The sequence below is a fragment of the Dicentrarchus labrax genome, unplaced genomic scaffold (assembly GCF_905237075.1).
Source record: "Dicentrarchus labrax unplaced genomic scaffold, dlabrax2021, whole genome shotgun sequence".
Taxonomy (NCBI): domain Eukaryota; kingdom Metazoa; phylum Chordata; class Actinopteri; family Moronidae; genus Dicentrarchus; species Dicentrarchus labrax.
Genome location: NW_026136724.1, coordinates 10773704 through 10788092, shown reverse-complemented (window position 1 = coordinate 10788092; position 14389 = coordinate 10773704). Strand labels below are relative to the sequence as shown.

Genomic DNA, 14389 nt, shown 5'->3' with positions numbered 1-14389 from the left:
ACAGATAAAACACATTCACAAACAAACTACTAAAGAAAAATGGAAGTATTAAGTATTGTAATGGACAACTGCCCCTTGAACGCATCAATTATAATTGAATAGCATAGGCTTTATTTAAATGTATTGCATCTATAATGAAAAAAGAATGTATATTTATTTAATTCTAAAACACAACTTCAGACACAATTAAAAAAAGATTATTATTATTATTATTATTATTATTATTATTATTAACTTCAGATTCAGCTTGCAGGGACGCATGTCGAGTCACAAAGGGGTTTTTATTGGCTTAAAGACAATTGGAAGGCAGCTGCCTCTTCCAGTGCTGCCAACAGCGGATTAACATTCCTCACTTATAACACTTTCACACACACACACACACACACACACACACACACACACACACACACACACACACACACACACACACACACACACACACACGTGAGATAATGAACGCAGGTTCAGATCTGCATTTAACCATTGATATTAGTAAAAAACCTTTTTGTGGTTGTCACCATTACTTAAGTAAACCTAGGAGAATGGATGAATGTATGTTGTTAAACCTAAAACGTGTGTTCAGCATTCATACCAAAGCTCCCACAGATCTTAAAGCCAGGGTATTAATCAAGCAATACATTATGTTAAGGAGGTTTCCCTTCTCCTCCGCTTGTGGTCTTATTCCTATCAAAGTCCCTTATATCAAGTTGCTCTACATCTCTGGAAAATGAGAAAGCCTTATTTCAGTTTGGGAAAGTAGCATTAAAATTATAGCTAAAATATGTATTCAGCAATAATCATTTATGGGTTAGCAATGGAGCAGTCACTGGGTGACAAAAGCCTAGTTGAGTGCCATTCCCATACCCATGAAACACTCTTCGTGTGTTAAGAGAGTTAATTATTATTTAAGAAAGATGCCTTGCACATGGGCGAACAGAGGAGCTCACAAACCACAGACAAAGACTGAAGCTAAACCCGCACAAGCAAACCACTTGTTCCAAATGACCATTCCCGCAGGAATTCAGCTAGGTGGACAAAACACGTTCTCTACGTTTACGAAAAAACCTGCATTCTCATGTCCAGTCCACATCATCTACACACTTTTACACAGTGCCTAGAACTGCCTGGCAAATTCTACAGCAAAGACATCCCGCGATGCTGGCGACAGAATAAAGGCAATTAAACAATGTTGGCACCATGCTTGGACAGCCAGGCAGCCATATGTCTTGCAAATTAACCTCCCACATAAGAGAAGACAGAGGCAGAAACTAGACTAGATTAGAATCACACACATTCTCCCTTTCTTACCTAGCTTCTCTTTGTGTTCAATCAGTTCTGCATTGTAGCCAATGTACAAGTCTCCTATTTTTCATGTATCCTCCATTAGTACCCCAGTGGCAGTGACAGCTAATTTGCACTCAAATATTTTAATTTAGATATGAAGTACTTACTTACTTTCATACTTGTGCCCTTGGCTCCCCCTGGGACCTTCAGTTATTGACGCCTTCTCCACATCTTTCTCCTGTGTGTTCTAGCTGTGGCCCGTCACCTCTATTTCAGCCTTCTACAAAGAAATTAAGTGGTATGTTTTAATTTGTATCGTGGCACCAGTGATGCTCAGTGCTACACATTTCCATGCATCTCTTGTAGGCTATAAAGAACTGAAAGAAAATCTGAATTTCTATTTGATTAAGAGCATCAAGCATGTGATCCGTGCAATAAAATACATTACATCTGTACTGTCTTTTTTATTTCTCCCGAGCACAAACTTGAGCCTCTTTTACCCATTCAGTGGCAAAAATAAAGGAAAAAGAGCATTCACAACACAAGAAATCTTTCTTGCAGGAAAGAAAATACATAGTTTTTGCTATATTAGCTGAATGGGTGATATTAAGAAAAAGGATGGTTGGCAGCAATGTTTTTCCAATCAAATTGGCTTTTGATTATATACATGTATCAACTGATTCTGGTTAAGCAAGAGCCTCCAATACGCTTTGATCTGGGGCATGCTGCTTGTTGTTACTTCAGTCACGCCAATAATCAAGTTTGTCCATCCATTCACTCCATGATGGAAATACTAAAATTTTATAGAGTTAAATTCACGACAAATCCAATGAGGAGCCGTTTATTCATTTCACAAATAAACCCCAGCCAGATACTATTGTGCCTGGACTGAAGGGAATCCTCTGGAAAGTGGTTCATTTCCAGAACCCTGAAATAGCTTAAAGGAAAATTCTGCTATCAGAAAGTTCTCAAATTGGGCAGCAGACACAGAGACTCCTAGGCAGAAAGTAAAAAAAGAATAGAGTTCATGTTCTTTGCTTATCCAGTGATCTTAAATATGCCATATCAAGGCAGAGGAAGAAAGTCTGCTATAGATGGCAGAGAACATAAATAAATAGTGTAGACAGGACAGACATACCATGCTGTAACTAATATATGCTAATGTGATAAAAAAAAAATAAAAAACAGTGTTTCTTAATGTTTTTATAAGATACTGTCTGGCTTATAAGATTAGCAACCAGTAAAAATAATGAAACCATGATCAGCTCTAGTCTAAAGCTATCTAAAGTAACCTGTGAAACATTTCTATGAATAAACGCACGCAAGTTTGCAAATACACAACCACTTACACCAGTGCATCTCCCTTTTGCCCTCTAGTTTCCCTCTCCTTAACCTGATATTCACTGAGAAACCCAAGAATAAATCATGATTAAATAAGGGTAATACGTCAATTTCATTACATGTCTGGTTAATTTACTCACTAATTGTTATTTCCTTTATTTATTTTTTTATTTTTTTGCTTTCATCCAGTTTCAGGTTGTTCAAAAATGTTCCAGTCGTGCTCCGGCCCAAACAACCAGTGGGTGATGAGTCAGGAAGATGATGTACCGGGTTTATATGATTCTGGACCACATCCACGTAGCTGGCCTGAGTTCTACCCTCCTCTGCCCAGCAGCACTGTTCATCATTCCCGCTCTCAGTATCCTTATGGTAGAGCCTACACCGCTGCACAAACCCCTGTGTGGCGCCAACCACAAAACACGTGGAAGGTAGGTACAACAGAATGTTACGGTCACACTGCGAGTCTATGAGTCTACAGCTAATGCCAGCGGCTTGGTGAGGCTGTAGTTATGCGCTGAGCTACAGGCTAACATGCTCACAATGCAATGTTAACATGCTGATGTTAAGCATTAGTAACATTTACTAATTAGCACTATACAGAAAGTACAGCTAAGGCTGATGAGAATGCAATTAGTTTTGCAGATATTTGGCCAAATAAACCAAAGCCTAAACCGTAATTAAAATGAGATTTCTTTGATGACAGCACTAGATTAATTGTTAAGAAAACCTCAGTTATTTATTACAGTTATTATCAATTTATCTCGAGGCAGATATTAACGTTTCATGGCAATCCATTCAATAGTTTTTGCGATATTCAAGGAACAAAGAAAAGTTCTGTGATCAGGTTCTACTTTTATAAAGATGTTTATACATATATAAATATTATGATATAAAGTATTTATCCCTATCTTCATCATCAACTGGTCTTCAAATAACTTCAATGTATTTCTTGGGCTTTGTTTTTTTTTTGTATGGCTCTCCCTTTGATCATCCTCAATCTCTTTACATTACATTACTGGTATATGGTATCCAGACAAAGAACTGATCACAATGCAACCAACTACCACCTCCAGTTTAAAAGGCCCACCATCAAAGTGAGTTTTACTTGCCCACACACCTCCCCTAATAGCCCATACATTATCACAGGTATATGATTACTGAGCTGTCAGGTTAAAACAATTTAGTCACATGGATAATTGCAGAGCTCAAGCAAATGCATCAACTGTCATAAATATAAAAACACCATAAGGTCGTAAACACAGCAGGGCTTCTCCTACCTACAGCATGTAAACAACATCAATGACGCATTGTTGTCGAGGCCTTTGAAAAAAAGGTTAACAAAACAAGGCAGTTACAGTGAAGATCATTGATCGATTGCAGACTACATATTTTATTGATATTACTCTCCTTAAATGCTGCTTTCAGTGGCAGTACATTTGTGTGCTTACAGTTTGTGTGCGACCATCTGCCACTGATACATACTGGCCCGATTGTGACCACATTGCTGTTGTTCACACATGTCGGGAACCATTTTTGAATGAACTTTGTGTTTTAGGGGTCATTTCTTTGGAATTCTGTCTCTGGGGATTGTAGCGCCATTGTCCAAGCAACTAAGAACCCCACACAATGCGCTGACAGATCACTGAGCCATAACCAGCCGCTGCAATTACTGTATGCCATTCGATGTATGCGTACTGTGTGGATTCATGTACTCCTGGATATATGTGCATTTTTCTAGATTGCACAAAGATTGCAGACCTCATTTGGGATTTAAAAGAAATCTGATCTATTTTCCTGCTTTGCTTTGATGCAAAAGTGAGACTGAATTTTGGATGTTTGGGATACATTGGGGCTGTTGTGAAAGGAGCCAAATGACTCCCAGATCGGCCGTAGTTGTCTCTCAGGCTTTATGGAAGGAATTTCTGGAAGGGAGATATGAATCAGACTATTAGAGGAGGAACAGAAAACATCCCTACATTAGATGGATGACTGATAGACTTCAAAGCATTGTTGCAGTATGTTTCTCACTTCTGTAGGAGGCCTTTCATGTGCTAAAGTTGCTCTGGAGTGTGGTGTGTGTGTTTGTGTGCATGTGCAAGTGCCTGTGGGTGTTTGTGAGTCGACTACTGCCTCAAGGTACAAGCTGCCTCCTCCAAAACCTGAGGAAGAGAGGTTAGGTAGATACAAGTAAAGGTGAAGGTGAGGAGATTCTTTCCCCAAATAAAAAGATCAGAATAGCTTCGAGATGCTATTAAGAAAAAATAGGTTTATTTAGGTTTGCTAACACGCTGCTGTTTTAATGAAATTTGGCACTCTTCAATCATAATCAATAATAACAGGTACTAACAGGTAACATTTCCTATGAATTTCCAGAAAATGTATATTTAGTTAATATTTGCTCACCAGGTGCTCACTTTTTATAAATAAACCATTATGCGCGCACAGCAGGGGTAGTGAAAAACATGTTGCAACAACGTCAGGAAGGTTAATTATACAAATTCTCAGCACTTGAAACAACTTGTATTAAACCAGTCAAAATACAGTTTGAAGGTGAATTTGTATGCTGCACTTTTTGCCACATCTGTTTGAGTCAGTCAGCTAAATTCCAGTGAGAAACTGCAGCAAGTAGAAATGATAACCAAGACTATAGACAGTTGTAGTGAAAAATAAACTGTGAGTATCCCAAAATACCAATCAGTAGCACGGCCTAAAAGCCCAGAAGCCACGTTAACGTTAGCATAACCAAAAGTAATATTTGCATACAGGAGGAAATTCCTGCACACAGCCACACAGGATTGTGAAACGAGACTCTGCACACATGTTCAACATTTTGTTCCTAAAAGATTCTGCCACCTCTATTAGCTGTAATCAAATCCCATCCTAAAACTCTAAACTTTAATCAAACTGAATACCAAAGCGTTGAGAAAGAGAAAACCAGCAAAATAATGAACATTTTCCGCCCATTTCTTTTGCGATTTGTGTAATTAGGGGTATGAGTAGGGTTATAATTGTCTCCTCTTAACCTCTTAGTCCTTGTCGTTTGTTTTCTACCCCCCTCATGTAATATTGTAGTACATTCTGTAGGTTCTTTCTGAAAAAAAATTGCTTGTTATACAATACTCTCAGTGTGGCGTTAGACCAGCAGTGTTCCGAATCCAAATCTGGTGTGTTCTGAAACTGCTGTCACATACAACATTGCGAGTAGCACCACAACTCAAGGTTTGTTTGTCTAATGTCCATGGCAGAGCCTGTGAGTCACGGTGGAAACAGACACATAACTCTGGCGTGTTGTCGGGTGGTGAATCAAGTCATGCGAAAATGTCTACAAATTCAGTCGGCCAGCTTGTACACACTGTTGATATCAAAGAGAGACACGCAGTGGTTTGTTTTAACTGTAATTTTATATGCAAACACACTCAATTCAACCTTAAAATAGAACAAATGACTTATCCATATTGGAAAATCCTTTGTCAGTCCCTCCACAAGGTCGGCCACAGCTCCATTATGACTAGTGAGACATTCAGTGCATAAAAACACTTCAGTGGAGCAGGTGTTGGCCAAAAACAGTAACTTACACCTGAGCCCTGAGGTCAGGATTTGGATTATGCCACCCTGAGACGTGAGATGGTGCGTAAGGAAGAAAAACGGTTAAAAAGCTGTGCGAAAGGGGCACTGTGGCTGATGCTAATGCAAAGATGGAAAATGAAAGTGAGAAACTGAGATACTAAGGGGAATGGAGAAAGAAAAAGAAAAACTAAAGAAGGAAGGAGGGAAATTACAGACATTTTAGGAGGAAGGAAAAGGGGGAGGAGACAGCCTGAGGAAAAAGGAAACAGCCGAGACTTAGCCAAGATTGGTGTGAAGGAAGAGAGGAGAAGAAATCAGAGGAATGCGTGAGACAGGGAGAGAGTAAAAAGAGGAGGGTGTCAGGGTAGCAGGGACACTAGCAAGCCAAAGCATGGGAGACCAGCGGTGATTGGCCTGGACCACCCATCTGGACTGGCTGAGTGCCTGGGCTGGGCTTGACGGCTGTTTGCCTGCTAGACCGAATGCATGGATGAATGACTTGGGGGATAGAGACATACAAGAGTCCCGTGTAATGATTCAGATAGAACAATGTGCTGGAGACGTTAAATATGTCAATGGAAAACACACATGCTATCACCAGCAACTGCACGCAATTAAGATTCATTCTATGTACGAGATATAAGTTTGGCAAGGCTCAGCTGGCTCTTCATGTGTTGTTCAAGTCCCCTGAAAATCTGTAGGCAACTCCCTGACCCCGAAATGCAGGGTGGTCATAGCAAAGACTCCCACATACCTGCCAACTTTTCAAAAAACCTTGGAGTGAGATTTTGTCGGGGGTGACCAAAATTATGCCACGCACACAGCCACACAAGTTGGTGGCTCAGATATCAGAGAATTGGAATTCATTTGATGTTGTACCCATGTTGTACCCTGCATTCTGGTGGTTTGTGGGGAGGCCCAAAGCCGCTGATAGGGGCAGCCTACTGGAGATGGACAATATTGATGACGTTCTGAGAAGCAGACATAGCTGAAGGTCCACCCCCAGGAAATTTTGGATTAAGTAGATGTGATTTCCTGCATTCTAGTGGATTTTTGGGTGGTCTGCTAAAGATGTGCAATACCTGAACTTATTCTGAGTCATGTTCGGCATCATGACATGTAGGGCCTTCTAGACTTGAGCTGAACATTCAACCAGAAAACTATTGTTGTGCCTAAATGACTGCCTGTATCACAATAAAGCCTTATTCATAGACCAGTGTTTAAGATTTGACCTAGGTACCTGTAGGTTGATTGATATTTTGATTAGAATGGTATTAAACTGAGTAAATAAACAATGCAATGAGCTGATATTTTGAGCATGCAGTATACCACTAGGTTAACAAGGTGCTCTCCTGCTGCTTGTTATGACAGCTTTCACCACACTAAATCATGTTCACACGCACAAACAAATCATTTATATCAAGATTTAAAGTTTAAGAAAGTGAGTACTCAACATTTCATTGTCACATACCTAGTCTCAGCTCAGATCAAGGACGAAATTTTGATTTGTTTGATTATGTTTATGTCTTTATTTATAGAGACAGCTGCAGGGGGACAGTGATGGCGGGTGGAGAGAGAGGAGATGGCACGCAGCAAGGGGCAGCAGGTCGGATTCGAATCCGCGCCGCTGCATTTACCCCTATATATATATATATATATATATATATATATATATATATACATATATTTTCTAGTTTTCTATTGCTACTTTTACGTTTATTCTTCCCTTTTTTGGTTTGACTGGTTGTAAAGCATGTAAATGTAAATATAGAAAAAACATTCTGGACACACGCACGCACACACGCACATGGATACCGATTCAAACGTGAATGTAAATTAAACCTCTGATATTACCTGGGCAACTCCAGCGGTGTGCGAGCAGATGGAGTGACAGCGGGGACGGCCAATCACACATGAAACGGCAGAGCCAATCGAGGAGCTTGTGGGCGGTCTAAACTATGGGTAACAGCAGAGAATGTCTAATATGTCGTAGACGGGCTCTGGTAACAGGCTTCAGCTTGAGCGGCCGTTTTCCTCTTGGTCCTAGTGCTCAGGGGACCGAAACGGCCCAAGATCGGGTGAAAACAGGCAAAACCGTGTGGCACACGGCGAAAGCGTGAGAGTTGGCAGCTCTGTGGGACTCCCATGTAATTTGAAAGAAGTTATATGATAAATTATTTAATATTACATAAATATAAATAATAAAAACTATACTGATGCAAGATTCCCTATTCTATGTTTTGTATCTACTTTCCAAATTAACAATAGTCTAGATTAGTCACTTTTTTGTAAATCTTCAGACACAACAAAAAATGTTTATAATTACAATCCATTTCCAGTTTGCAATGTGACCATGAACCTCTCATACACGAGCACAGTAGCTATCGTGAGACAGTCCAAAAGTGGGCAAAGAGTGGGAAGTTAGATTGATGTATAATTTCTAATTAGATTTGTCTAAAAAAAAAAAAAAGCTACTTATTAAATAGCAGCCAATAGTTTTGGGACATTGTTTACACACTGACTGCACTAAACCTGGTTTTAGACCCTTTCTGCATGCACAACTAGCAGTCTGATTTACACAGCGTACTGTAAATTAAATTAGCAAATTAAATTAAGCTTCAGACTTAAATTGTGTTTTCTATGTGACCTGAAGCAATTATCCCTAAAGGTACAAGAGTCTCACTGTTTTTCCTCAGATCACCCCTAAAAAAGTAGAAGGTAATGCGCTGCAGTTAGGAAGCTAATGGAGAAGGCTTTTTTAAGTTGTTGGCATGTCATTAACACATGTAAAGGAAACATTGTTTTATTCTTTAAACATCATGTAACTCACTAATAACTCACAGCCACCTTAATGCTCTGACAGCATGTATGTGAAATTAGAGAAGTTCTGGGGCCTCAAATAACAAGATTAAAACCAGTCATAATTCTAAGTATGGAAAAATGATGCTATCACTATTATAATGGATAGATTAATTTAATCATTATCTAGTGTAATACATGCATACTTACAGATCTTATTTTAGATCAGAGGCAATGAATATCAATCCTTTCCTCAGTAAAATAACATTTAGACACCATTATAACCACCTTTTGATGTTGCCTATGATAGAAATTTCAGACAAATATTTGCCTGATTAGGTGATGAAATTGCTCTCTTTTGGAGAGATTTTCCACAGAGGTCTTTCCTTTGACCCCTTCTGATATAGCAGGGTTATCTAAGACATTAATAGGATTAGACAGAAAGGCCCTCCAAATGTCTTATGTTCAGTTCTTTATTGTCTCATATTGGACATAACTCCTTCCTAACAACACACACATGCATACATCACCACCCCTCCAGCTCACCCTTGACCTCCTCCTACACCGATTGTTCTTAAAACAGCAGAGATCAAGCCAATGGACTGTCCCGATAATTGACACACAGAACCAAAACACATGCCACTTCTGGATAAAACATATCATAATCCCTTAAGGTGGGGGGGGTTTCAAGGCCACCAAGATAGCTATTCACAGCATCCAGACACATGTAGAGACCTCCGGGAAAGACATTGTGAGGTGTTGGTATGAGGCTTGGTATGACACTCCTGGGAAGAATGGTAATTAGTAACGAAGAGGAGAGTACACTCTAGGGCATACATGTGGAAACACGGCATTGACTAATGCTACTAACGGTAGGGAGCAAGTAAAGACTTTGCATTTTAGGAACAAGCTTGTTCTTGCTCTCGCTGCCACTTAAGCAGGAAAGCATATAAATATCTCTGCTGATTTACACAGTGATGGTCAATGCTCTACCTTGATCATTCAAAATATTAAAGATGTCTTTCTTAATAGCACAATTTTCTGACTCCAACACACTGCACAACAGTTCAAAACGATACAACCCTGTCTCAGACAAATTATGTTCATATACACCTAATTTAGAACAGCAAATGTGTTTGGAAGGAAATGTAAGGCTGACCAGATTAAATTTCCTTAGAACATAATGAGGAATATTTATAATTAACGTATCTGGTAAGTTGCAATAATGTTGATACTGATCATATTAGTCAAATATTCACTGACAGTTAGGGATGTAACGAAACACTTAGTACATATCATGATCCAACCAGCGATTATGTCACCACAGTGTAAAAATAATACTATATAAAATGATACAGGGTTTTACTGTGATACAGGATTCCACAACTCACAGTATCACTGCTGCAATCATGACATCTTTCGTCACTAAGATCGCCAGGCGGACATTACAAATGTGACGTTCACGTTAAAAGTATTCTACCAGGAATGTACGCTTGCACGTGTTTGATTGGGCCTAAAGTTAATAAGGGGGCTGCTGTTTGTCTGAACATCGCCAAAGTCTGCTTCTTCATCTATACCATCAGTGGGGGCTAGTGATTGTTATCTGGACACACCTTATCAGTTAACAGGAAATGTAATGTCCCAGCTATTTTGGCCATTAAATGCTCATTCTATAGCGGGTGTCTGGGGCCTCAGACTGGCTCCCAATTGATTTTTTTTTTTTTACAAATTTAGATTGAAAACCTGATTGCAAATTTGCCATTAGTATGTCTAGTTAATTGTTTGAGGATGTTTTTTTTATTACTTGACCTGCTTTGCAAAGCTTACAGTGATGCCTTATTTAATAGTTGCCCTTTGATCAGGAAATATTTTTTTTAAATGTATTTAGCAACTAAATTATTAATTCCTACATCAATTGGCATCTACATTATGTGCTGTATGAATCATATTCATTTGTATTACTGCCTCAAACAAAGATACACGCCTAAAATAATATTTCAAAATGTTTCTTTATATCTCACAGAGGTTGATGGGATAAGTGTTCAAATGATTAGGTTTTGTGTGGATAGGATGAAGCAGTAAAGCGATCAGTGACATGGTAAAAGGCCATTGTTCTCGGTGTATTAAGAGACAACTGTTAGTAATTATCTTAACAGCATGGGCCTCATGAAGTCCTCTACTCTCGAATCCCACACTTATCCATCCCCATCTCTTTTACATCTACGTCTTCCTTCCCCTTGACCACCATGCCAAACATTACTAGAAAGTAGCCTAGTTTGTGCCCTGCAGCAGTGCTTTTTGGACCATGGTCCTTCTTCACAGTTTTCGCTGAGGTTTATTATATTTGGGTGACAAGACTTTGACTGATTTGTTTATTAATCACAGGCAAAAAAATGGAAGCTTATGTGGCATTCACACCATTTTGGCTGCACAGGAAAGCCTACCTAATTATTCAAACTTTGGCATTCAGGCATTCTTCCAAGGTTGTTATGGTAAACAACCTTGACTAACAAATGTAAATGACGACACAGTAGTGTTGAAACGCTGGTCTGTTTGCACTATTGAAGGCCGCAAATCAGGGTGTGTGCTCTGCTCTTGGTTGATATATGTACACACATCTTGTTAGTTATTTAAAAACAACATTTCCTATCAAAGTTAGGAAATACAGCTGAAAATGAATATTACAACCTATAGCTGAAACCTGTAAGCGAGAAGAGCCACATAATATATGAAATGTTCATTAAATGTATCTGTTACCAGCTGTAGCTTCCTTCACCAGCTACTTATTCCAAATACTGAAGGTCCAGATTTACAAGTATTAAACTGATCAGATTAAACTCTTATTAATAAAAGTGTGACTGGGAGATTAACATGAGTTGATCAGCTGGATCATTTCTCAAGAGAAGAGTCCCCATTACAAAACACACAAAACAGTTGTACAGTGGTGCTCCAGGTACTAACAGATAGGTCTTTCACTCACAAAGAACCTTTGGCTGAATACAGACACCAGCTGCAGAGAGCACATTTACCACAGAACAGCCAAACTTTTCATTTGAGCCATTACAGAGTTAACGTTAGTCAGCTACAACTGATCTAATCTGCTGCTGGGGATGTCTGCCATTTTAACCAAAGACAGTCGATATTCGACTAAAATGAGAAACGTCCTGGGGCGCCCTCGCAGCTGAATGGAAATAGCGAATGCCAGATAACTGTGACATCCACAGTTTGATTAAGGGAGAGATAAGAAAAATAAATTTGTTAGCTTTATGTCATTTGTCGACTGGGAACCAGGTCCAAAGTGGAACTGGCTATCCGAACCCGTCCTGCAATATAAAAAATGAATGCATTGACAGTATTGACGTTCACTGCAATGAACTGTTTCACTGTCATAAAAAAAAAACTTTACATGCATGAAAAACTTATTTTGTTAGCCTTTAGCTGACAATAATATTGTATTAAACCTCCTGAAATCTAGATAAACTGTTACAAAACGTCATTCAAGTGGGTAAAAACTTTAATTTACTCTCCAAGTTAACAACATGCATTGTGGCTGTTAGCTACCTGTACAACTTTTAGATTTACTGAAGTCCTCTTTCACCACTGAGCCACACTTCCTCTGATACTGATGCCATCAGGGCTGAAACCCATGCACCTAATACAGCCATTCATCCAACCATTCAACCCTGGGCGTCACCGGGGCCCCTGCATACTCCATAGCCTTTATAAGATTAATGCAATGGATGGAGCAGGTGTCTGCCAAAATTCCATTCCTATTTAAACCTCCAGGCCCATACCGGCAACCTAATCCTATTAGGCCTAATTGAGTGAAGTCGACAGTCTTTTTCAGTTAAACTAAGTTCACGCACTAATAGGATTCAAAAGAAGGCAAAAAATGGTACAATGTGTAGAGACTAGTAGTGTTGGTGTGTGGCTAGGGGAAGTGGACAGTGTGCTTCAGGGAGCAAGTAAGCAGGGACTGTGTGTTGGGACCAGAAGAGGCTTCCTGCTGGGTTTGGAGATCCATGTTTAAGGAAAAGGGAGGGTGTGGGCTGGAGGTCTCCCCGGAGGCTATGTAAGCTCAGAGGGGGGAACAAGAACAACATAATTGGTATTCTTGAACCCCTAGTGTGGCTGTGTGTGCTTCTGTATGTTTGTGTTTATAAGCAATGTGTGGCAGACTGTGTGATGTATCCTTGGATACTTTAATAAGCTTCTAGGGTGTAAAGTATCATATTCATGTGTATCTGGGAGTTTGATACAATAGCATGTACTGCAAAAAGCTTAAACTCTCTTTGGCTGATTATGGGAAATAAAGCCAAACCAGCACTTTCTGTGTTAATCAATGTCCTATTATTTATACAAGGATACACTTTTGCATCAAAAACATTCTGGTAAGAAAGTGGCCACAAGATTTGATCTACAGTGAAACACCCTCAGGCCAAAAGACAGTAAGAAATATCAGACTATGCCTTAAAAAAATCAAAAAGGCTTGTCATCTCATTGAATCCTTCTTGTTTTTGGCTTGTGGCTACTACATGATCTTATCAGGGCCCTTTGTTAACAACATTTCCCCTTTGTTCCCTGCTGAAAGACAAGATGAGCAGTCGTGATAGGCAAAGCTTCACACACACACATACACACCAAATTAAGGAGGTCACCGCCAGTGGCATCAGTGACACAGACATGGCCTGAGGACCTAACCTTTCAAGGCTGCCCATGGCCAGAGGTGCAACATGGGACTCCCTTTGAAGAAAACACATCCAAAAGGACTTCAGAGACAAAAGGTTAGCATAGGCTTCCTTACATGGCTTTCAAGGACAAATAAACAACAAAGGGACGGAAGAGGTAGTTGACATCTAACTGGAAGTGATAAAGCAGATGTAATCAAGGTTTTTAAAGTAATAGCACTGAGTTAACAGATTAATGATGGTTTTATTATTACATGATACTGATTTCTCACAGCAGTGTTAATTTTGGCACCTACTTTTTGTTGTTTGTTTTAGCGCATATTAGCCATTTGTTGGCCAGTGGTGTTAATATTAGTCTAAATTTAGGGCCTGTCCTCACGAATAAGTTTTTCTCAAATCCGGATAAATACTTCATCGTATCGGCCTCGCGTCAAGACGGATACGGTGTTTTCGGGGTGTGAAAACGTTATTTTTGGGAAACAGGTCCCAGAGTGGGAAAATCCGAAAACGCCGGATTGCCCGGAGTTGTCTGGACGGCGAAAACGGATTAGCCCCGCCTCTCTAGCCTTTAACCTCAGCCGCCGCGGATTACTACTACTTGTCTGTAAACAGCGCATGCTCCATGGCTTCTCTTCCGGTTTTAGTGTATTGGTGTGGCGTTTCAGTGAATCCGTGTGGACGCAGATATTTCTGGAAATGACGCCTAGTTA

The 14389-nt window shown here is 39.7% G+C and overlaps 1 protein-coding gene and 1 long non-coding RNA gene across 6 annotated transcripts in view; one reads left to right on the top strand and one right to left on the bottom strand.

The window, feature by feature from the left end:
• tfec (transcription factor EC) overlaps positions 1 to 14389 on the top strand; it is a 47585-nt gene that overhangs the window by 4771 nt on the left and 28425 nt on the right. For 4 of the 5 annotated variants that reach the window (XM_051392156.1, XM_051392152.1, XM_051392149.1 and 1 more), the window contains exon 2: positions 2815 to 3053. In XM_051392156.1, the coding sequence (XP_051248116.1) occupies positions 2832 to 3053 (222 nt within the window). In that variant the 5' untranslated portion in view covers positions 2815 to 2831. Of the gene's footprint in view, positions 1 to 2705; positions 2724 to 2814; positions 3054 to 14389 lie in introns of those variants that run through there. The other variant, XM_051392150.1, reaches the window with a different exon arrangement.
• Positions 1462 to 14389, bottom strand: part of LOC127358782 (uncharacterized) — a 102264-nt gene continuing 89336 nt past the window's right edge. Inside the window, exon 3 of the long non-coding RNA XR_007882542.1 lies at positions 1462 to 1564. This is a non-coding gene — a long non-coding RNA (uncharacterized LOC127358782). The remainder of the gene's footprint in view (positions 1565 to 14389) is intronic.